General features: G+C 59.3%; 1 protein-coding gene across 3 annotated transcripts in view; it reads right to left on the bottom strand.

Annotated features, from left to right (window-relative positions):
* Positions 1 to 23,386, bottom strand: part of ZBTB16 (zinc finger and BTB domain containing 16) — a 62,326-nt gene that overhangs the window by 14,430 nt on the left and 24,510 nt on the right. For 2 of the 3 annotated variants that reach the window (XM_064470751.1, XM_064470750.1), the window contains exons 3-4: positions 17,197 to 17,294; positions 8,135 to 8,221 (exon numbers count right to left, since the gene is read on the bottom strand). In XM_064470751.1, coding sequence (XP_064326821.1) covers positions 8,135 to 8,221; positions 17,197 to 17,294 — 185 coding nt within the window. The remainder of the gene's footprint in view (positions 1 to 8,134; positions 8,222 to 17,196; positions 17,295 to 23,386) is intronic. The other variant, XM_064470752.1, reaches the window with a different exon arrangement.

Raw genomic sequence — 23,386 nt, 5'->3', positions numbered from 1 at the left:
CTCGCTCGCCGTCACCGCGACGGCTTCCCAGATTTCCTCTTCCCAGTCGGAACCCGGAGTGAAACCAGCTGAAAAAATAATTTGACTTTCTGTCGAAAACCTGACATATTTTTCCCCACTGCTTTCCCAGTGATGGTTAAACTAATGTGTTAGAAACCGCTCCATCATTAAACAAAGAGCTTGAGCGAGGAGGGGAAGCCCTCCCCAGCGTTTCTGGTCCACCGAGAGCCGCCCCCCCCCGTCTCTTTTTGGCCAAACATTCTCCCCCACAAGCATCTTCCAACCGGCACATCACGGCGGGCGCACGTTTTTCCCTGCCGGGAAGGATTTGGGGGACTGCAGACGATGTCCCTGGGCAGCGGCGTTACATCCCGCCCTCCGCAGTGCCCCCAGCTCGCCTACGGGGCTGCGGCGTCCCACCTCATGGGAGACCACCATCCCCACGGCCACCATCAGCATCGCCACTGCCACCGCCATCATCCCCCCAGCTCCACTCCCGGGTCTCTCCCGGCCAGGGTGGTACCACTCTGGCATCCCCCGGCCCCGAGGAGACGCCGTGGAGCCCCAGCTCGCATCCCAGCCCGTGAAACGACCCTTTCGGCGGCGCGGGCGGCCGCCCCGGCTAACGGAGCGACCGGCTGCCACGAGGCACAAAGCCGGGATTCGCAGCGTCCACTTATTATTCCTGCACCCCCATCACTAAAAAAAAAAAAAAAAGAGAAAAGATGAAAAGGCCCTCTCGGTAAACCCGGGGGGATGCAAAACGGTACCGAAAGCAGCCTCTCCCCCGTTTCTTGTGTTTTTTTTTTTTCCTAAAGCAGGGAGACGCGAATCCCGGGGGACAAAAGTAACTGCTAAGGTAAGTTAAACCTTGTCGAGATGAACTTTCCTGCTACTTTTAATTAAAAGTTCTTTGGAATTAAAAAGGACACTATTCAGGAAAGGCTGAAAAAAAAAATTCATTGACACCAGCCCGCCCCCCTCCCCTTTTTCCCAAGGAAAAGAAAAAGCTGTTTTTGTGTGTCTGCTCACCCAGCCCGCACTGTACAAAAGGAAGCGGATTTGCAGCAAGACACATGAGATGACCCCCTGACCCCGAGCCGCTGAAAAGTCCTCAATGGCATAAATACCAGATAATCAATCACATACCAGGAGGGCCGGTCCCCCTGCCCTCGCCCCCGCCGCCGGGTTTATGAGAGATGCACTGTAAACGGACACCGGCTCCTGACGGGAGGCCCCTCTCGGCATTCCTCCGCCGGACCAGGAGACCCCGGCCGCCTCCTCGCCCCCGTTTCATCCCTATTTTATAAAGCCCGGGAGCGCAGCGCCGAGCACCCCCGAGCTCGCTGGCAGGGCGTTTTTTTGCCCCGAGCCACCCGAGGAGCAAAGGGGTAGGAGAAGCATCGCTCTGCGCTGCGGAGCGATGGCCAAGAGTCCTCCGAGCCGTCGCAGGCGGGTGCGTGGCCAGCGCCAAGGCAGGCGCGAAGAAAGCAGGGAGAAAACAGCCCAACCTACGGAGCGCTTTGCTTTTTTGGGGGGTTCACTTGCTTTTTGAAGCCTCCGCGGGTTCTGGCGGCGACTGTACGACGCTGGCTTCCCTTATGGGGGCTCTGACAAGCATCTCGAATCCGAGCAGAGGAGGGCTGCCAAGTCCCCCCGTGCTCCAGGGGCAACAATGGATGTTAAAGCTTTGAAGGGAGAGAAGGAAAAAAAAATTGCTGAGATACTGCCCTGGTTTGGTTAAATGGGGAGCCACTCGGCAACTAAATTTGATAATGCTTTTGTCCGCGGGTCAGAGGTTAAATATGTTCACGCTAATCCCCTTCATCTAGAATTAAAGGACAAGAAAGATTTCTCCGTAGCTTAGCGAGAGGGCTTTTCTCATCGCGCTTTAAATAGTATTTGCACAGGAAAATTAAAGGCCGACCATTGGCCGCCGGTTTCGGACGCGGACGCGCGGGCCCGCCACGTTTCCATCTCCTGCCTTGCTTTCGGCGACTACGCCGCTGGCACGAGGGCCGACCCCGTCGTGCTTCCCCACGAGCCCACCTTGGAGCCCGGGGAATTTTTGCTGCCGTTCGCCGTAAAGGTGGAAAAAGCAGCCGTGCTTTGGGCGCAGGGAGATTCCCGGTTCCAGGAATGCGCGCCGGGACTCAGATTTCAAGCACTGTCACAGGACATTACTGTCAGACAAAGGGGCTCTGTGCTGCGCCCCCCAGGACCCGCCGCCCCGAGACCCCGCAGAAGCCGGGGCCGGCAGCACGCACCGCCCGGGCCGCCCGCGGCGCGGCCGCTCGCATCGTGAAGTACGCTCCTGAAAGACAGAGGCTTCCGATGGGAAGCGTGGCTGCCGCAGTCCTCGTTTTCATAGAAACAGGCGTTTGCAAACCCCACTTTCCTCTGAAGACACCGGCTCGTGTGGGAAGGGCACCCCGGCCACGAGCTGGGAAGCACAGGAGAGGCTTGTCCTTCCCTCTGCCTGTGCCACTTCTGGTCCTTTTTGCAAATAAACTTGGCCGCCAGCGTATTTAAAAACCTCACGGCTTTGCATCCGGGATGCATTCGGATTGCTCTGTTCTGCCCTTCCTCGGCTCACGGCGCTCGTTTCGTTCTGCCGCAGCCGAAGGCTGGAGCGAGCGAGTCCCGCTCCCTGTTGAGCGGCCAAAACGAAGCACGGAGTATTTTTCCAAGGTTCTTATAAATACATTTACAGGCGATGCTGCACGAAAGGTGCGGCGCCTGCCCACGGCACGCTTGCTTCCAGTCGGATGCCCGTACCCAAAACCATCACAGCAGCCACGGAAGCGTCTTCGCTGTCGGCATTTCACGTTTTCAGTCGCTACTGAGGCCACAAAACCCCGGCGGTGCCTCTGGTAGCAACACCCCCCGCCCCAAATCCAGTTCTCCCAGCTTGGGCAAGGACTCCCGCTGGGCACCGCTGGTGTCTGAAGGTGCCAGGAAAGACGTCTTCGCGCCCTCCCTGTGCAATGCCCACCCAGACCTGTTTCCTAAGCTCAGGAGTCACGGTCTGAACCCAGCACTGTTTTCCTCCACCCCGGTGCATCGTGGGGCACTCCTGCCTCCCCTGTAGGAGCCACGATCCTTGCCCCCGAACCGAAGCCCGCCTCGGCCCCGCGTCCGCTGCTCGCAGCCTCTGACGGAAGGGTGAGGGGCCGGCGGCACGCCGGAGGAGCGCGCGCAGGGGCTTTCGCAGCGCTTCCATACCCGAGCATCCAAAATCCACGCCGGCATCCAACAGGAAAGCCACAAAGCATCGTCTGGGCATCACCGCACGGCATCGCCCGCCCTCCCTCCCCCAGCCGGGAGCGTGCAACCGGAGCGAGCGCGGGAGGGATAATTACCTCTAAGCGTACTTAATACTTCAGTGCATTATCTCTAGCTACGGAGAAAAACGCTATCCGGCGGTATTTCCCCCAGAAGCCTCATCGAGCTGCTCTCTGAAAACTCTCAGGAGTCCCGTGAAACGGTAATAGAAAGTCACGGGCAGCCCAGGAAGACGTCAGGTCGGCCTCGGTAAGGAAGCGCGCCGGCTGCTCGTGGCCGGGCACCGCTCTGGTCGAGCCGTGGGACAGGAGAGGGGTCAAGGACGGCATCTCCCGAGCCCAAGTCGCCCACTGCCGGAGCAGGGACACTGCGGGCGGCTGTCGGTGGCAAGTGCCACCACCAAGGCGACCCGCAGCCGCCGGCGGGGTCGGGGGGGCATCCCGGTGGAGCGCCAGCACGGCCACGGCTCGCGGCACCACGCTGCGCCTAAGGCAAACGGAACCTATGTTTCAGCGTAATTCGTGGCTCATATCACCGAAGCGGCAGGCCGTGTGCCGCTTGCTCAAAACCCTGAGCCTCCAGCACCGAAAAAAACAGTGCAAGGGTTGCCCGTAACATCGCTGTTTTTCAGGCGGGTACCATTTTGAGGCAGAGGAAGTGAAGCTGAAGAAAGGAGATAAGACAAACATGCAACGAACTGGACTAAACGTAAATTCGCAGCTCCGGCACGGCACGGTCCCCCCCCACCTCCTCCAGGCTCCCACGCGCTGCCCTTGCCAACCCAAGCCACTCTGGGGGCTTCTGGGATGCTCTAACAGAACAATGCTGAGCGCTCTGGCATTTAAAAGAAAATTTAAAAATTAAAAAAAAAAAATCACCGCGTACCTCAGCGTGTGTTTACGACAGAAGCAGACATTTTTTGGGGGGGAAAAAGTGGCTGAAGCCCTGCAAAGACAGAGCGGACGGCCGAGCTTCCCGCGCCGCCGCCGGGCCACGCTTCCCACAGCGGCCGGTGCGGGGGCATCGCGCCGCCACCCACGCCTCCTCTCCCGGGCTCTTGCTCTCGTGCACCGGATTCTTCTCCCTTTGTACCTCCGCTTATACCGCACGACTGTTTTGAATCTCTAAAATAATGTGACAAGTTAATGATGGCACAATTATCTAAATGTTTAACAGACATGTTATCTAAGTGAATCGGATTGAGATTCCACCCCGCTGACAATAAACATCAATGGGAGAGCAGAAAGTGATAGGCAAATTATCGCCAACCCTGCAATTTCAATGCTATTAAATTTGGAGGAATAACAGCCCTGAGGCCTGTAAACTCTGAATAAAATAGACCCTTGTGTTTGGCCAACTATTAAATCAAAACGTTACCAACATCCCGGGAGAAAAAAAAAAGAAAAGAAAAAAAAAGAGGGGGGGAAAAAAGGGAAGGGGAGATTTATAGCTTTTCAATTTCTGGTTACACGTTGGTTTTACCAACTCTTTTCTGCTGCTTGCGTCCCAGTGCCGGCACCGCCAGCCAGGGGACACGAGGGACATGGCAGGGGAGGGCGAAGGCTCCTGTGCATCCCCTGCGGAGCGGCCGAGGGCACGCCGACCCCACAAATCAAAGAGCCAACTACATGCCGAAGAAAACACACTCTATATTAGGCGTCCGGCGTGCCCACGTGAAATTGGGTCAGGAGTAAATCCGCGCTGGCCCGCTGACGGACACCGGCCGCCGTTAATTGCCTTGGCCCACGGGAGGAAACTCTAGACGAGTCACCTCTGATATTTATAAAAGTCGGCGGTGAGCCGAGCGCCGGTAGCACAAACAGCCGCCGCGCGAGCATCCCGAGCCCCGCCGGCGCTTGCCGGGGGTCCTTGGGCCGCCTTCTCAACGCGTTCCGTTTCTCCCTCTGCGCTTTAGGACAAGGGTAAGGAATTTTCCACGCTCTGCCTCCGGCGTGGCACCGAGCTCGCGCTGCTGGAAGACGAGCCAAAACAGTTGCTGCTTTTCCTATTGCCACGGGCCGGGGGCCAAGGACAGCGAACACCCGGAGAGGGCGTCTCAGCGCCGAGCCGACCGGGCTGCACGCAGCTCTGCGCTTACACGCAGACACTGCTTTTGATTTCTTTCGTATTATTTTTTACCTTGCATCGGAAAGCAGGGCGCAGGTTTTCCGCCGCGAGAGGCGGGCGGCGTTCGGCGCGGCACACGCACACCGGGCTGCCTCCGCACTTGGCACTGTCGTTCGGAGGAGCGGTGAGGGCAACGGGGGAAAAAAAAAAAAGAGTGATATAAAGGGGGCTCCTGGACCGTAACCGTTCACCCGAGAAACAGCCCCGTATGCTGAAAAAAGCCCCCGAGAACCCTTTATCTTGGCCACCCGCTGCCGAAAAGCTCTCAGGCTGCAGGTCAGCCGGACAAGCAGCAACCGTTTGCAGACAGGTCCCGCATCCTCCCCTAAACACCCTATTTTTTAGGCAAAGCGGGCGCATTTGGTCAGCCTGTACCAGAAGGACCCTGCTCAGTTTTTGTTCCTTGAAGGAATCTACCGGTGCATCCACCAAAAAGGGCTATTTTAATGTCCTGAAGGGTGAAAGGTTTTTCGCCAACCAACCTGCCGCTAAGGGTGAAGGGAGAACGCCCCAGAAAAATCTGTTCTGGGAGATGCCGTTCTTTGGGAATGGGGTTAATTATAGCGACGGCAGGGGAGGGATGCCTTCCGTGCCAGGGCAGGGATCTCTGCGTGCCACCCGAGGAGAGGAAGCGATTCATTTCGGCCAGCCGGCCCCTCTCCGGCGCAGAACCGAGCCGCCCGTGTTTGCGGCTGGAGGCGGGGATGATACACCCGCTCCGCTTGGGTCTGTTTTCCTGCCGCCCTCCGAGCTTTCGCACGGTCCAGCCCCCAGGTTTCAGCGACCAAAGGGGCTTTAATCCCCGCAGAGGAGTCAAGGTCGTTGGCAAAGCTGCTCTGCATCCGTGGGATGTTTTTGGGTGCGGGCATCGTTACGTAGCTGCTCAGCAGCACCCAGCCCTGAGGTCAGGCCTGGGGATGCTCAACAGGTCCAGGAAATACAAGGAAACCGGGAGGCAGCTGCTGTTTGCTCCTTTAACTCCCTGCCTGGGCTTGGGGCGCTCCTCCCTGAGCAGCGTCGGTCCCCTCGCTTTGCTGGCTGCCCCATCGCAAGCCTCCTCCTCCCCCTCAACCTACGGTACACACGGCTTATTAAAAGGACCGTGATTTGTACAGTCCAGCCTCCAGCTGCACGGCTCTGGATGAGGAGGGCAATTACTTTACAATTTATGAACTGGGGCTCGGCCAGCACAGCTCCCAGATCGGGTGACGGCCGGAGCTATTCCCACCCCGTGACACAGCACTTTGCGTCGCCGGTCGCTCCTCAAACCCCCGCCGTGAAACTGGCCGGACGCCCCGTGCCCGCGCGTCCCCCTGCCCCCTCCGCGCGCACCCGCGGCCGTTAGCGGCATCTGTCAGGGATTTCAGCACCGAAAGACGAGCCTGTGCTCGGTTAAACCGCTCCCAATATAGTGCCGGGAGGAGCGGGCGCTTTTCCCTGCTCCAGCCTGGTTTCGGGGGTTTGTCGGGCTCCACCTGGGACGGCCTGGCCGCAAACTCCCCCGTGCCCCGTAGCAGACCCTTCCCGGGGAAGGCGGCCTTCGCAAGATGAATAAAGAGCTCCTTGTGCTCCCCAACGGCACCTACGCCGGAGGGCTGGGAAGCCCAACAGCAGAAACGTGGCAGAAGCCAACTGCTGGGAGCCGTTTGGAAAGGGCCGGTGTTTTGCTCGCAGAGGGAACAAATTACCTTGCGTTTGCTGCGCCATCGTTTCCCACGCGCGTACGTTAACGCGGAGCAATAAATGCAACGGTGCTGTGGGAACTGCTGCCTCGCACCCGTGCTTTAGCGGAAGAGGAGCCGAGGCTGCTTCGCTGCTGCAAAGCACGGGCCCCAAGACGCACAACTCATCGGCCAAGCTGCAGAGCCAGGGAAGCCTCGGCCGCAGCAACCGCTCCAGTCAGGGTTTTAAACACATATAAGCACGGGGGAAAGAGGTTTTCCGTGCACTGCTGGGTCCAGCCCTCCACAAAGCCCTGTCCTTGGGTCCCAGGCCCCTGAGCATCCTTTCCTGCGAGCCGCTGCGCGCCCACTGCGCAATCTGACCGCCCGGCAGGCACTTGCACCCACGCACGCGCCTCGCGGCAGCCCAGCGAAACCTCCCCGGAGCTCCAGATGCGACGCAACTACCCCTGTAAAGGCTTTATAAAAGGGGAACTATCAGCATAGGCTGGGATACGCCTATGTCACCGTAAGTCACCGTTCTCGGGCTCCCGAGCGTCCAAACGCTCCCGACAAGGGCATCTGCCCCTTGGGAAGCTTCCCTTAAACCTGAAATGGTGGCCAAGCGCTGTCACGCTGGTCAAATTTTGATGCACGTGGCTCGAGAAACCGAGGGCGACACGTGAGCGGTGAGAGGACGCTCGGTGTAACCACGGCGGCAGGTCGGGCTCCTCCCTCCGCCGACAGCGCCGTCAGGCGCGCAGCAAAACCAGACCGAAACGAGTCAGCGGCAAACACCCGGCAGCAAAAGCCGTTTGGGGAGGTTCCCCTCGCAAACGCCGCGCGGAGATTTCAGCACCAGCACAAAACCGTTGCCAATTCAGAGCTCGGCGGAAAACGCGGCCGACTTACCTGAATCAAATTAAAGTCAAGAGGCGGACCTGGGCAGGCCAGAGCGGGAACCGCGAAGGGTTAAGCTCTCCGCCGGGCAAAAGGTTACCAAGGCAGCCTAAATATTAAACTTGCGCCTAAGCGAAGGAGGGAAAGGGAGGGCCACGTACCGGTGTGCGTCTGCCTGTGCGTCTCCAGGGCATCTTCCTTCGAGAACTGGGCGCCGCACTGATCGCAGACCAGGGCTTTGGCGCCCGCTGGGGAGAGAAAGGGGAGAGGAGGGTTATTCGAGGGGCGCCCGCCCAGACCTGCGCGGGGGACGTCGCGGCGGCCGCCGGTACCGTGCAAACCGCGTGCAGGACCTGTGCAATGGGCGGGGGGGGGGTCCTGTTTTAAATCCCCGGGGCAGCCACGAAAACCAGCCGCCTTGCTTAACCCCGTGGCCGTTCCTCACGTGTGACAGCACAACGCGCTACAAGAGCTGCTCGCCAAGAAGAAACGACGGGGTTTTTTTGTTTGTTTGTTTTAAAATCATTAAACATCACTGCATTTCATTAGCATTATAACCGACCTAATTGTAATTGGTTTCCTGCCCCTTCCCGTGGCAGCTGCCGCCGTCGCCGGCACCCGAAGACGCGGCCGAAGGGGTGTGATTGAGTGCGAAGCTCAGCGGCGTCTTCGATGGTCGGGGGGAGGTGGGGTATCAGGAGGAATTCTTAGCAAATCCGCTATCAACACGTGCCGCTGGTTCGGGCGAGGCAAAAACCAGGGTGCCCAGCAGCAGATAAGTAACTTCCAGATAAAACCAGATTAGCGATACACACCACGTCTGCAGCATCGCTGCCGGAACAAAGCCGTGGGCCCTTTCCTTAGATTTTTGAGGTTTGATTCATCTGTCGCGAGGAGCCGAGCGTGACACAGCAGCCTTCGAGGCGGGGGGCGTCGCCCCGCGCTGCCCATTTCCAGGGGCTCAGACAGCCTCTGCCGTGCCCTTCCCGCCCCCCACCCCCACTGTCGGGGAGGGATTCAGAGAGAGGTGCCCAGGAAGGGCGACGGGGGCGGGGGGTGGGTTATCACAAGATGCATTAAAAAGAGAATTCCTTCGCCTTTAAATTGTCTCGGTAACGGCTGGCTCGCAGGCAGAAATATTTGGCAGCGGCGAAATTAAAAGTGATAAATTTTCTCGCCAAGCGTTGATCGATAATAGAGGTCTCATCTGTTAATCAATACGACAGTCTGCCTGTTTACTGTGCATATGTTGTTCGCCGCCGCCCTCGCCGTGATGTCAAGTTTGCATTCAAAACAACTCGAGTGTGCGCGGGCCACACGGTCGCTCGCGGAGGGGTAAATACCAAAAAAAAACACCCCCCAGGGCTTCGGGGTGGCGCGAGGAGGGCGGCGGGGCGGCTCCCCCGCACGTGCCGCCGGCCGAGAGGGCGAGCGCTCGGGACGCAGCGCACGGACACGGGCGCTCCCCTCCCTTCGCCCACGTTGCGCCAAGGGTGCCGAGGCCGCCCGGGACGGGGAGAAGCTGCCGGAGCGGCGCGGGGATCGATAGGGCTGCCCTCCGCCCGGCGCGGGCGATGCGCAGCCGGCAGTTGCCAAGGCGATGACTCTCCGTCGCCGCTCGAGGCTCTCCCAAGCCCCGCCGCCGCAACGGGCGATCCACGAGGACGCAGCGACCCACGGCAGCAACAGGTCCTCCGCGGGCCAAGCCGTGCGCCGGCGCCTGCCCTTCCCCGCGGCGATGCCGGGGGGAGGCCGTGCTTGGGGGGCTCGCTGCGGCGTGGGAAGCGATGGGGTCGCGCTCAACGCGCGGTTTGCTTTTTCCTCCCCCGTTTCCGCGTGGGGACGCAGGCGGCTGCTGGTGCCCGCGAGCCGAGCGCGGGCACGGCCGGGGCCGGAGGGGAGCCCGCGGAGGAGCCCTGCGGAGGCACAGCGAGGAAGGGCAAAGGCAGCCAGCATCTGGCCGGGGGGGGTGGGGGGGGGTGGGGGTGTGAGGGGGCAGAAAAAAATTCCCGGCGAGGCGAAAATAAACAGGGTGAACGCCGGGAGGAGCTGGGCGCGCTCGCTTACGTAAGGAAGCACAGCGTGTACCAAAACAGCGGACCCAAAAAAAGCCGGAGCTGTCAGAACAATGAGTACAGACGCGGGGCATTTTACAGCAGGCGCTGCCGTACAGTTTTATTTACAGTACCTCTTATCAGCGCGGGAACAGCACGCCGCCTGCCAATTTCCAAAGGCCAGGACTGCGTGTTCTTTCCCTCAAGTAGATGTGTACTCCAGGCGGGGGAATTTTTTTTCTTCTTCTTCTTTTTTTTTTTTTTTCTCATCAGCAAAACAAAAACTGATACGGAGCCAGGATTCCTGTAATGTACACACGCTCGCGGAGCCGGGAGGAGGAGGAGGAGGACGGGGGGGGGGGGTGGGGGGGGAGATGGAAGGCGGCGATTGAATATGTAAATAGTTCAAGGTTAATTTTACTATGTGAGTCACCGGGAAAAATGTCATCCAACATCTGAGCTTATTATAACAGGGCGCAGAAAAAAACCCCACCACGGCTCGATGTTTGTTATTGAAGGGAGCAGGACATATTTGAAGGCAGCACACCCAGAGCCTGTGTCGGGGCTTTCTTCTCTCCCTCTCCCTTTCCCCCCACACCGCCCCCCCCCCCTTTAAATGACACCCATAGAAACGATTAGCCCCTCCAAAGGTACACACAAGTTCGGGGAGAGTATTTTTAGCGAGCGCCTCGTGTCGCCTACAGTATATAGCTATCTCCGGATGATCTTCCCGGCGGGATGGGACTCCGCGTGCTGCCAAGTATCAGTCGCGTTTCGGCGCGAGCCTCGCGGTTGGCACCAACCTCCCCGCCGTACATTTATATCCGCGCGAGCAAATTTATAGCTCCTGCCTAATAAAGGTCCCTGCAGCGAGAGGCCGGCGCGAGCGGATGGGGAGCCGCCGCTTCTTCCGCCCAGCGCTATCTGCAGAGTCATCGCCGCCCCGGCGTCCCCCCTCGGCAAGGTCGGCGCTGCCCCCGACGCGAAGCGATACGGAGGGGCAGGCCCCAGCCCACTTCACCTCCCGAATGCAAGGGGACGCGGCGCGGCGCTGGCCGGGATGGGCAGCGCTGACGGGGTTTAGAGCGGCTCTCAGAAAGGGGATGCTCGCAAGGGCCACGGCGAGCACCCCCGTGAGCGAGCTCAGCTCTGTGGGCGCAGGCGGGGGCCGCCAGCGCCCTCCCCGCCAAGCCAGGCTTAGCTGGGTGGGTCTCAACACGCAGAGCTCTCCTGGTCTTAGCCGCTGTCATCCCAAGGGTACCTCCCAGCGCCCATTCGCTTTAATTACTTTATTGGGGATGGGAAACAGGCGCTCCAGTTTTAGCGCCTTGGATGGTAGGAAGTAGTAAAAGGCCCCAAAGCGGCCACGAGCGCGGGGCTGCGGCCCCTCGGCGGCTCCGGCTCCCACCCCTCTCCCCGCAGAGCAGCGCGGCGGCGGGGGCAGCAACGGCGAAGGCTTCCTTCCCCTTCCCAAGCAATTTCACCCTTTGCTGAAACCACCGTTTCCCCGCGTCCCCATCCCCGGCGGCGAGATCCGCTTTGATGGGGGCCAAAGGGCTGCGGGGAGAGGCGCTCCGAAAACGCAAACCGTAGGAAGAAATAAGGGAAAAGGAGAAAGAGGAGCGGCGAGCATCCTCCGGAGGAGGAGAGGGATGGGAAATCGGAGATTTCCCGTGGCCGGGTGGGGAGGAGGGCGGTGGGGGAGGACGGGCTGGCGGCAGCGACGCCCCGGCCCTTCCCCACGCCGGTTTCGGCACGACGGCCCCGCCGGTACAACGCGACATCTACTTCCCTCCCTCCCCCAGCGTAGTGGATTAATAAAAATTTGGGATTCTGTATTATTAGCAGGCTGTAATTGGCAAGAAGGGGGGGGGAAATATGGATTAAAAAAAAAAATTGCCAAGTAAATTTATGCACTGTCGTCGCTTTACTACCTAATTAATTCAGTAATTTCAAAAACAATTTTATTTATGTTCCATTTACCACATCAAAAGTGCAAAGAAAAAAAAGCACCAAACCACAGTGATGCTAAAATAATACCTCAAGGCATCTATTTTTAATCAGGGGAAGAAAAAAAAAAAAAAAAAGAAAAAGGAGGAGAAAAAAAAAAGAGCCGGCCCCGGTTTCTATACAATCTCTGCCGGGCAGACCACCAACTCGGGAGAGCGAAGCAGCCGAGCCCTCCGCGAGTGCCTTCCTGGCTGCCGAAAACAGAGCTTGTCAAAAAAAAAACCAAAAAAAAAAAAACCCAACAAATCCATAATGGCCTGAGGCTCCTCTCCAATCTATTTTCTGCTCAGCTGGTTTTAAATGAAGTTATTATGAGTCATTAAAACACCCGCAAGCCTGTGGAAGTCAGCCAATTACAATTTTAAATTTAGCCTGTTCTCTACCCCATTCTCTTGTTTTCTTCTTTTGCCCACATCAAGCCGCTTTTTGATTTTTATTATTGCTGTTATTATTATTTCCCTTCTCCCCTGTTTCACCCAAGTGGAAGAGACAGTCGTGAAAATCTCTGCACTCAAAAATATCGATCGGCGAAAGGCAAGAAGGGCCGAAAGAAGGCAGAGCTGCAGAGCAGGTTGGATTTGGAGAGGCAAATGGCTTTGCCTCCGTCTTTCCCAAAGTGCCATCAAAAGGCAATAATTGAATATAAGAACAAAAAGCGAGGCACCGGCTTTAGGAGGTGAGGAGGGACTCCTGAGCCGCGCGCCAGCCTAAGCCAGCGGATAGGACGAGCTCAGGCCGTGCCCGCCGCTCCGCCATCACCCCCTGCCCTCCTTGGAGGGGGGAACGGCGGCGGGGCCGGTGCCGGGGGGCCAGCGGTCCTCCCGGCCGAGCGCCTCGAGCACCACCCGAGCGCGCCTGGCCCACGGGCGGCTCTCGCGGGAGGGGTGCTCCGGCAGCGTCTCACGGGCCGCCCCGGAGAGGCCGCGGAAGGCACCTGGGGTGACCGAGTGGGGGCTTGGGCTGGGCGACCGCCGCCATCACCACCCAACCTCCGCCGGCCGGCGCCACCGTCGCCACGTGGCGATGGGTAGAGCGGCGGGTATTTTCGTCTTTAAAGGGAAAAAATAAACCTTACAAATCCGGGTTTTTAGCTCGGGAGCAAAAACCAGGCAGGTTCTTACATAATTTCCCTTTTTCCTCCGCCCTGCGAGTGCCGCTCTCTCCGGCAGCCTCCTCTCGGCGGGGAAAAAACGACAGACCCCATCCAAAGCCCCGGCAGCCCCGCGCGGCAAGCGAGCACGGAGCGTACTGCACAGCCCATAAAACTCCAAACAGCCTCCAGACACTCCTGCAATCGTCCTCCATCAAAACACTTTGTCTTGCATACAGAAATGCGGCGGGGCGCCGCGCGGAATACCAAATCAGCCCGTGACGGTGCGGGGAGGCGGCTCCTTGGCAACCGGGGGGGCTTCGCAGCCGCGCCGCTCGACAGGAAACAAAATCTGTCAAGCCTGTTGGGCAAATGATAAACATTAGCGGTATTAAAAAAAAAAAAAGCCACAAAAGCCGCGTAAATGGCTGGCGAGCGCGCAGGGAGGGGCGGGGGGGTCTCGCCCCGTTTACCACCCCCCGTCTCCGGAGGTCCAGCGCCACGGCCTCGGGGGAAGTTCGGGAAGTTTCCCCCCACCCGGCAGAAAGCTGGGGGAAGCGGGCGGGCGCCGATGGCCACGCGCGTTTGGCGGTAACGACACAGGCGGATGCGTTCGGTGCGGGGAGGGACGCGGTGCGAGGGGTCCTGGTGCCGCACCCCGCCTCCAAAAACAAGGGGCAGCCGAAGGGGGGGGAGCGGGGAGAGGTGGCGGTGGGTGAAAAATAAATATATTTCATCAGGTAAGGGCCCAGGGGAGGTGGGGGGGGGGAGGAAAGCAGCTGGCTCTGACCCAGCGGCCGGGTCCAGGAACCCAGCCAAAACAGGAGCTAAAAAGCAAACCATATTCTTCTGGTCTCAGCTCAGGCTCTCGAGGCAGAGAGGATGGGGAGGGAAGGGGGGGGGGAGAGAAATGTATTTTTCATCAGCCAGTGTATAATTTATAAACAGCATTAAACAGTTTTTGTTTTCTTTCTTCCTCTCCCCCGTGTGCGCGGCTTGGCCGGCAGTCAAGCCTGCATTAATTTCTGCTGTGGGTACAGTGTGTTCTTGGATGCACATCTGCGGATGATCATAAACGCGGGAACGCTGGCAGAACATCCAGACCTGCCGGCAGGCCGCTGACATCACCCGGGACCGAGCGCGGGACGCCGGCCAGCCGGGGCGGGGGGGCCGCCGCGGGTCCCGGCCGGGGCAAGGGGGCCGCCGCCGCCGCCCCCACCTCCCGCACATCGCCTCCCCCCGCACATCGCGCCGGCCGTGCGGGCGAGAAGGGGCGATGCTCACTGGGGAGGCGGATGGTGGCAGGATAAGCCCCCTCCCCTGAAAATGGGTGGGGGGGAGGCAAGGAGGGGCATGTGTGCCCTTCCCTCCCTCCATCCCAGGTGGCTTCGCCGCCGTCCCCACGGGCACGTTGCATCCTGCTCCCCGAGCCCCCCTGCAGAGCCCACCCCATCACCCAACGGGACCTCGGTGCTTCCCTCCCCGCTGCCGACGCCGCGGGACGAACCGAGCGTATCTGGGTGGGGAGGAAAGCCCTCGGCCAGCGGAGCGGGGGGCTGCGGGTGTGCTGCCCGCCCGCATCCCCGCTCGCTGCCGGCGATCGCCCCCGCTCCCGGCTCAGAGCGGAGAAGGGCCACGGCAGAGGTTCCTGCGGGACGGAGAGGCAAAGCGAGCGGGGGGAAAAGGCACAGGCCTGCCTTCCTCCCTCTCCCGGGGAGCAAATCCACACCGAAACAGGGGTTTCGGTAACCGCCACCCCAGGCTGCGAGCAAGCGTGCCCATCGAAAACCGGCTGCGGCGAGGATGCCCGCAAGGCGAGCGGCGGCGCTGGGACCAGCCCCCCCAGGCCAAACCCACGGCGCTTCTCCGCCGTGTCACCGACGAGCCGGGGTCCCCCCGGCAATTCATTTTTCTTGGAGAGGGGCGACTCTCGGTATGGCCTTCGCAGGTTTTTCATCTGCAGTCAGGAGCAGGCGGTGCCGGGCAGCACGCAGGGAAAGGCTTTGCGCGGCATTAAGGGCTTTATATTTACGCTTTATACCGGCGTGTAAACATTCAGCCCAGTATTTACCTTGCACCTGCAAGGCTGCTGCGATAACATGGCCGGGCACCCGCGGTGTCACGAGGGCACCACAACCCCCCCAGGGCCGCTCCCCAATTTGTTCCTTAATCTAAACGCGCCTTTACCATCAGGCATCCCCCATAAATGCTCGGTTAGGGAACTTCGAGATGCCACCCTCCGCTAAACACAGCATTCGCTGCCTTGGGCACTGAGGGTCGCTGGAGGGGTGGATTCTGGGGGGCACAAGCCGACCCGCCGCGATGCTCCCCCACGGGGCAAACCCCCAGTTAAACACCTCGCCCATCGGCGCGGAGGCACGCTGCCCTCGGAGCGCCGCTGCGCCGAAAACAAGCCCTTGCGCTGCCGCTCCGGCACAACCTCGCTTCATCCCGGGCTGGCGGAGGGCGGGGGGGGGGGGGGGAGGCGAGGGGAGAGGTGCAAAGGTCTCCTGCTTTAATAAATAACAGCGCTGGAATTCGCGGCGGCTGTTTGCGAGCGCAGGGCAGAGCCCTCCCCGCCCCCCCCCGCCCTCGCCGGATTAAAAAAAAAAATAAAATAAAAAATAATAATTAATCCTGCGCGATGACAAGCTTGGCTCGGCGTTCACTGTACATACTGTACCCACAAAGCTGGCTGCCCGCCAGGGATGGGCCGCGAGCCAAAGCGACCATAACAAACATGAGCCGTGCACGCCAGCGCTGGAGCGGGGGGACCAGCATCGCGGGGACCAGCGCCGGACAGGGGGGACCAGCACCCTGCACCCCAGAGCTAGGGGGGACCAGCACCCCGCACCCCAGCACCTGGGCGGGGACCAGCACCTTGTACCCCAGTGCTGGGGGGGGGGACCAGCACCCCGCACCCCAATGCTAGGGGGAACAGCGCTGGCTGGGGGGGACTAGCACCCCGAGGACCAGCGCCAGATGAGGGGACCAGCACCCTGCACCCCAGTGCTGAGGAGGGGGCAGCACCCCACCCCCCAGCACCGGGGGGGACCGGCACCCCACGGACCAGCCCCAGCAGCCTGCTGCTGCCTGCGGGCACCCTGGGGAGCCAGTGCCCGTCCCAAAAAGCGGCAAGGTGGGGATGGGGTTGGCCCCAGCTCCGACACCCCGAAAAGCAGAACCTGCTGCCCGGGGAAGGCAGCCCCGCGCTGCTCCCTCCGGTACAGGCGAGGTGTGTCCTTGCCCCGCGCCCCTCGGCGTGGACGAGGGGCCGGGGTGGGGGGAAGAAATATGAACGGGGGGGGAAAGAAATTGCTAAAAAGATACCGAAATCTGTAAAATATAAGATAGCTCCCTCGCGAAGCGACCCACAAGCGCAGCTTTGGCTGCACGACCTGCCACCCGAAGTGATTTGCCCTCAAACGATCGGGACAAGGATTCCCATCCGCATTCGAGCGGCCTGCGTTTTTTTTGACATTAAGCCCCCAGCCGTCCCAGGGGCCGCAGGCCCAACAGGGACGTCAGCCTACATTGACTTGCAGAGCACAAGCCTTCCCACCGGCGCAGCGTCCCAGCCCTTCCCCATCCGTTTCATTAAAGGGCCTGCAACACGTGAACCTGCAAGTTAGAATCGTTAGGCAGAGAACACCTAATTCCACCTAATTCCACGGCAGTTTTGCCAACGAATCTGCGACGGGCGCCCGTACGCGAGGAGCGCGGTGCCGGGACGGGCGCCGGAGCCAAAGCGAAGGCGATGCTCCTGCTACGAGCAGGGCTGGACAACAAGCAGCCCTGCGGTATGCAGTTTGTTATTCTGAGCTGCTTAGCCTGGAACATATTTCCCCAATTAAGGAACTGAAAACAAACTCCGAAGAAGAAAATTTAAATAAATCAAATTACTGGGCACAGGAGGACAAGTTGGCAACGTGCTGCCCCGGCGAGGGCACAGCCAGCTCCGCACGCGCCTCCTCCAGGCACGAGGCGTGAGCCAGGCGGCCGCGGCGTCTCCGGGTGGGCTCAGAGAGCGTCCCCCCGTCCCGCCCCGGGCATCCCCCTTCCAACCCACCTGAGTGAGCCAGTAAGTGCATTCGCAGCCGCAAGCTGTCCAGGAACCGCTTCCCGCACAGCTCGCATCCGTAAGTCTTCATCCCGCTGTGCAGCTTCCTAGGGGAGAAGAGAGAGGGGTTAGTCCTCCTGCGGGCGGGCAAAGGTTACCCAAAACACGGCCGGGAAACTTCCCGATATTCCACACAACCTACGCGTCGCCCGAGGTCGCTTCTGGGTGAGAAGCGCTATAGGAAGGGCGCGAACAGGGGGTCCCGCGTGACGCCCCAGGACCGACGACGCTACCACCTTCTCCTGTTTAACGTTTGCTGTTAGTACTGAAGTTGGATTCTTTCTATAAACCCAATAAATGTGAACTCTAGGGTTAATGCAAAGTATGTGTTAGCAAACTTCTTCCCTAGGCAGCGAGTGCTTCTGAACAGGGTACCGTACTCCAAAACAAAATTAAAAAAAGAAAAATATTTAAGAGGTTGTTTGTATGCATTTCTAACCAAATCCCAATTTCCACCTAAATTCAGCATGACACAAATCATAAGCAAGAAACTTAACCACCAGCTCGCAAACAGGAAACATGCCACTCACCGTTTCCTGGCACCACGAGGCACAAGCCGAGCTACGCCCGGGCGGCGTTGTGCAACCTCCCGACTGCAGCGGCACAGCCGCGGCCCCTGTCCCGCATCGCGCCACGGGGCCGCGCATCCCGCGGCGGGGCTCGGGTACCGGTCACCGCGCCTCCCCTCCCCCGCCAGGGCGGGCAGCGGGTGCTGGGCTGGGCCGCGGGGGCCAGACCCGCTTTATTTCCCTCCCTTTGCCACGGAGGTGTCGATGCTCCGTCTTTGGGTAGCAAACGACCCGCAGCAGACTAGAGCTCCCTACCGAATGAAATAACCAGTAACAGATGGCATTTGCACAGCCCTGGGCAGGAACATCGCCCAACTCTACGACAACCGACCGACCAACCTCCATCTCGCTCCCAGAGCTGCCGTTGCCACCCAGGGGCGCCCCCCCCCATCCCAAACCCACTCCCCCCTTAGGGCCAGCCATCGCCCAGCCCCATGCCGCCCGCCCTCCACGCCGTGGCGCAGCATCCCAAGGCGTGGAGGGACACCACGCAGCACCCGAAACGCCTGGAACGGGTGCTGGTCGCTGCGCTTCGCCGTGTCAGCTGGCGACAAATGGGCGCTTTCGCAAAGCAACCCGGCTCTGCGCTGGGCAGCAGCGTCGATAAAGCGCCCCCGAGTCACAAGCGCTCGGCTGCCGCCCGCGAGCCACGCCTCGGCGGACGCGAGCCGTTCGTACCGATGGCCGCGGAGGGCTTGCCACAGGAGCACGTGCGAAGTTTCAGAATCGGATGCTGTAAACAGAGAAGTATTTGTACACGTTTGAGGAGTAACACAGCAAATCGCTGCGTGCCGACCTCTGATCGCATCCACCATTTATCATCACTCTGCAACAGGACGAGGGTATTTTTATTGCCTTGTTGCCAAAGACAAAACAGAAACGGTCTTGTCCGGGGCTGGACGCCCAACCCTCCCTCCCTCTGCTGCTCCCGCGGGAGGGCTCGGCCCCGGCCCCGCAGGGCTGCAAGGACCGCTCCCCTTCTGCGCGCGGGGCTGGAGATTTAGCTTTGAGGGAGCTTTATTTCCTATCCCCGGTGTAAGTTTTATCGGCACGAAGCTGTTGCTCCACCGAGCCCTAGCCGGAGCATCCCCTGCAGCTGCGGGGAGCCCGGAGCCCCAAAGCTTCCCCTGCCCCACGGCACACAGGGCCCGATTCCCTCGCCAGCGTGCAAAACAGCCGGCCCCGCGTCCCGCCCCGCGTCCCGCTTTGCGGGGATGCCGGACGGCAGCACTGGAAGTGCCGGACCGCGGGAGGAGACCCCGCGACGTTCGGCAGCGAGCAAACGCTGCGGAGCAGAAAGGGAGCGAGAGGAAAGGAGCAGGAGTTGGATTCAACTCCCAACTTTGCTGTATAATGTAATTATTAATCAGGCTTGTCCTGAATTCACTGTGTCATAGCGGAGGATTAGGAGTCATGCACGAATTCAGGCCAAGAAGGTTTACAGTCCAAAGGATTTATCTGCCTTGCAAAAATAAATAAAGCACCATCCTCCTGACAGACTTCTGCTGCCAAGAAGTCAGCTAAATAAGTGACAGCCTTCTCATTTTGCATTTTTAATTAGGGACATGCCTGTCACGCTTCCCCAGCCCGGGCTGAGCTCGCTTCTGCCCTTAACGCCCGGTTTAAACCACTTTGTTAGGAAGAGTGCAGCGTCCTCTGTGCCAACGCTCGCCTCTTTGAGGCTAGAATGCCTTTTCAGTGAATTAAAGTGTAATTGGTTAATTAGTTCGAGCAAAACTTGGACTTTTTTTTTTTTTTTTTGTAAAGTGAGCCTCAAGAACCAGAGCAGAAACGAAAGGACAGGTTTCCTTTCCCTGCATCACCCAAGCCTATGGAAACAACAGCAAAAGCAGCCTTGCTCCCAGCACGGGTCCCCAAAAGCCGGGGCGAGGGGGTCAAATCGCCACCACCTCCCCTGTAACGGCGAAACGGGCACCAGCACTCGATGGCAGGCACGGCGCGAGAACAGGGCACGCCGCGAAGCCGCCCTCGCCCGCCTCCCCGGCAAGGCGAGGGGCAAACACGGGCGCAAGGAGCCCACGGACCTCGCCGGTGCCGGGGCTCCCTGGAAATCCGCGTCTCCACCCGAGGCGGCGCTGCCGCCCCCCCCCCACGTCGCGCAACCTCCTCGTTGTTTTAGCGCGCCGCGGTGCTCACCGAGTAATTTATTTGCAATATCTCTATCAACAAATTTCAGCGGCAACAAAAGTTTTCCATTTGGCGCCTGCTTGTAGGACGATCTTATCGCTCGCCATCTTGCACGGTCCCTTTCAACAAGGTCTTAAAGCGCTTTATCTGCTCGGTTTCCCGGTAGCAAAATATGATTGAAATGTTCTATTTCTGCTCGCAGGATTAAGGAGATGTTGCAAAACTGCACAAAAACCTGGCAGATGTAAGCAAGGTATTACGGCTGCTCGGGCTGTTAAGATCTGAGGGGAAAGATCAATACGCGCTTCTAAAGTTGCGCCTCTAGAAAGGGAGGAGGGGAGAGAAGTTAAGGACGTTAAAATACAGCACTTGTTGCCGATGCTGCCCAAACTCGAGCGCAGAAAGATAAACTACGCTTTATTATTTCGATCTGATGCTGAAATTACATTCCACGTACGCCCTTTCTCCCGCAAGGTCCCTCCACGCAGCTCAGCCGAGACGCTTGTGGGATGGAGAGCAGTGGCGACGGCAAAAAGTGCCTTTTTTTTTGTTGTTGTTGTTAAAAAAAAGACAGTTTTCCTCCATAATTCCCGCTCGACGCAACGCTCGAGGCACACAGAACCGCGAAGCCGGCCGCAGCCTCCAGGTTGCGAGATATGGCTGGAGGATGCTCCGGCACGAGGTGTGCCAGGGCGGCGAGGGTGCTCGTGCAGGGCATCCCGGGGCCGGACCGACCTTCCCGAGCGAGCCCCGGCGCGGAGCTGTGGTGAAGGGCTCTCCAGGCAGGATATAAACCGGCCGTGGGGCGCTACCCCCTCCCCACCAAGCGCTGGCAAACAAAAGCCGGGCGGGAGGCTGGCCCCTTGCAAGCTGCCGGTAATTAAAAAGGCCTGTAAATGCCCCGCAAAAAGCACTTCAAAGGGACGGCGACTCCAGCGAGACCGCACGGTGTAAAAATTATGAGTTTTCCCCACAGGGTGCTTTGTGTGAAAAGGCCGGGATCGGTGGCAAACGCCGCTGCCCGCTCCTGGGGGACGCGGGGGCCCGGCGGAGCATCCCTGGGGACGCGGGGCCTCGGCGGAGCATCCCCAGGGGCACGGGTACCGGCGCGGCCCCGGTACCTAGAGACCTCGGCAAGTGGCCCACCGCCACCACGAGCGAACTCCTGCCTCAAAACCCGCACAAAAACGCCTTCTGCTAATTTTACTTAAGGAGCTCTGGCTGCCCGACCCCTCCCCACCACCCCTTTTGGGAAGCGGGGAGGAGACCCCTCCCCTCCCTGCCAAACAAGACGCGTGGCTTTCGGCCGCTTGATTACTTTTAAGTGTATGTTTTTCCCCTCAAACAGAGTGAATACAATGGTTAGGAAATTTGACAGAAAACTATTCCGAGCCATTTATTGCCTTAATGCGCACCTTTGTCCAACAGGCAGTTTTGACAGGAGCGATAAATTCCAAATTTATGTCAACAGAGCATATGTTGAACACCTCATTTCTGAGCTAAAGCGGCATGCTGCCCCATAAATCACCCTTCTGTTTGAAATGAAAGTAGATTACGGGCCCGTGTTATTGAGCAGTTAGAGCCGTAGTCGTATAAATCAGAACTTTTAACTCCAGGCGATCCGTTCTGCAATTAACTAAAGGGCACTTTGTCATCTCTGGGCTGGGGCGCAGCTCGGCAGGGCGACCGGCTACCGGGGAAAGGCAAAAAGCCCCTCCTTGCCGGGGAAAGGCTCTAGTGCGGCGTGGCTTTGCTCGATATACCTGTTGAGGCAGCGGACTCCGAGGCAAAGCCCGGAGCAGAGAGCTTCCCGGCTGGGAACACGGGGCTCTGGGCGGGGATATGGGGATCCGCAGAGCTGCCAAGCAGCCGGGCCCCAGTATGTCGATGCCAACGGCCCTCGGAGGTTTGCACGTTGCTGCCCACGGCCCTCCTGATCCGCACTTTGGCAGCTGGTTCCAACACGTTATGGGAACCGTGAGACACAAGCGAAGCCTCAGAGTCCTAATATTTAAAAGCAAGACAGGAACACGCGTGAGTGCAACGTTAACAGCCTTGCACCGGCTTGAAAGTGAAAGGCACGGCAAGAAACCTGTCCTCCTGGATTCTGCTGCGGTTTTGCTTGCGTGCCCCGGTGCCCGTGCAACAGGTCGAGACCCTCGTCCTGCTGCGCCTCGCCCCACCCCGTCCTGCCGCGCGTCCCGGGGACGCGGAGCCGGGAGGATGCTGCGGGGGCTCAGCCCGCGGCGGCGGAGCGGAGCTGCGGAGGGCGAGGGGGCTGCGGCTGGCGGGCGTGCGAGGGGGCAGGTTACCGCCCGCGGGAGCCGCCGCGCTATAAAAAGATTCAGACGCTAAGTATTTCCTTTCCTATAAAATATTCATTGCTGCGCGCGAGAGCCAGGGAGCAGAAACCTCAAGCGGTTCTAACTTTGTGCCGCAGCAATAACAGAGTTTTATAGGAGCCTTCTGATTTTATTTATGCCGGGCTATAACCGCGGTGCCCCGTCGGAGGGGCGGACGCCGGCCGGCGCGTCCCCACCGCGGCGCGCACCGAACACCGGGCGGGCAAACCGGGACCGGCGCGGCTTCGCACCCCCAGCGCAGGCGGGTTAAATAATTCCCCAAAAGCCCTCCCTGCCGCCTGATTTCCACCCGCGCCTCCCTTGCCCCGGTAAATCGATATGAAAATCAATTCATCCCCTGATCTATTTTATCAAGATGGAGGCGGCGGTGCCACATCTCATTTGCAGCGGGGATCTCGTGGAAAGCCAAGGTCAGCGGGCAGCAAGCCGCCTGCACAAAACACGTTATACGTCCTCCGATAAGAGTTTTACATCCACGGGGCGGAGAGGGTGATTCCCCCCCGCCCCGACACGGTTATTTACGACGCTCGGTGACACCGGGCTGCTCGCACCGACCGTGGGACGTGGTGCCGGGGAGGCTCGGCTCCTGCACAGCCACTGCTCTGCCCTCATCTCCCAGCCCGGTGGATTAAAATAGCAGGGAGAGCTATTAAGGGCACGGGGAAGGGGGAAGGGAGCCGAGACCTTCCTTTCGGTTTAATAAATTAAGAAAGGAAAAAAAACCCAACCCAAACCCCAAAATCTGCCCCCAAACCACCACTGCTCCTGAAAAAAAAAAAACTTAAATGAATCTTACAGGAGCTGGAAATAAAGATTTTACTATTCCTGAAGTTAAAAAAAAAAAGGAGGGGAGAGGCTGGCCATCAACAGAGAGCACCAGAACTCCCTGCCCATACAATATTTGTATTTACCATGAGCTCATTTATGAGCTTTGACCAGATGCTGCGTGCCCTGACATCATCTCCCCAGGATGCCAATGCTTCCCCTCTCCAAAAAAGCTGAGGGAAGGATCCCTCCCACTTTGCCTCACCTTCCATAAAAAACAGGCACAAAACGCCA

This window comes from Phalacrocorax carbo, chromosome 21 (genome assembly GCF_963921805.1).
Source record: "Phalacrocorax carbo chromosome 21, bPhaCar2.1, whole genome shotgun sequence".
Classification (NCBI taxonomy): Eukaryota; Metazoa; Chordata; class Aves; order Suliformes; family Phalacrocoracidae; genus Phalacrocorax; species Phalacrocorax carbo.
Note: the sequence above shows the minus strand (reverse complement) of the source record. Positions and strands in the feature narration are given on the sequence as shown.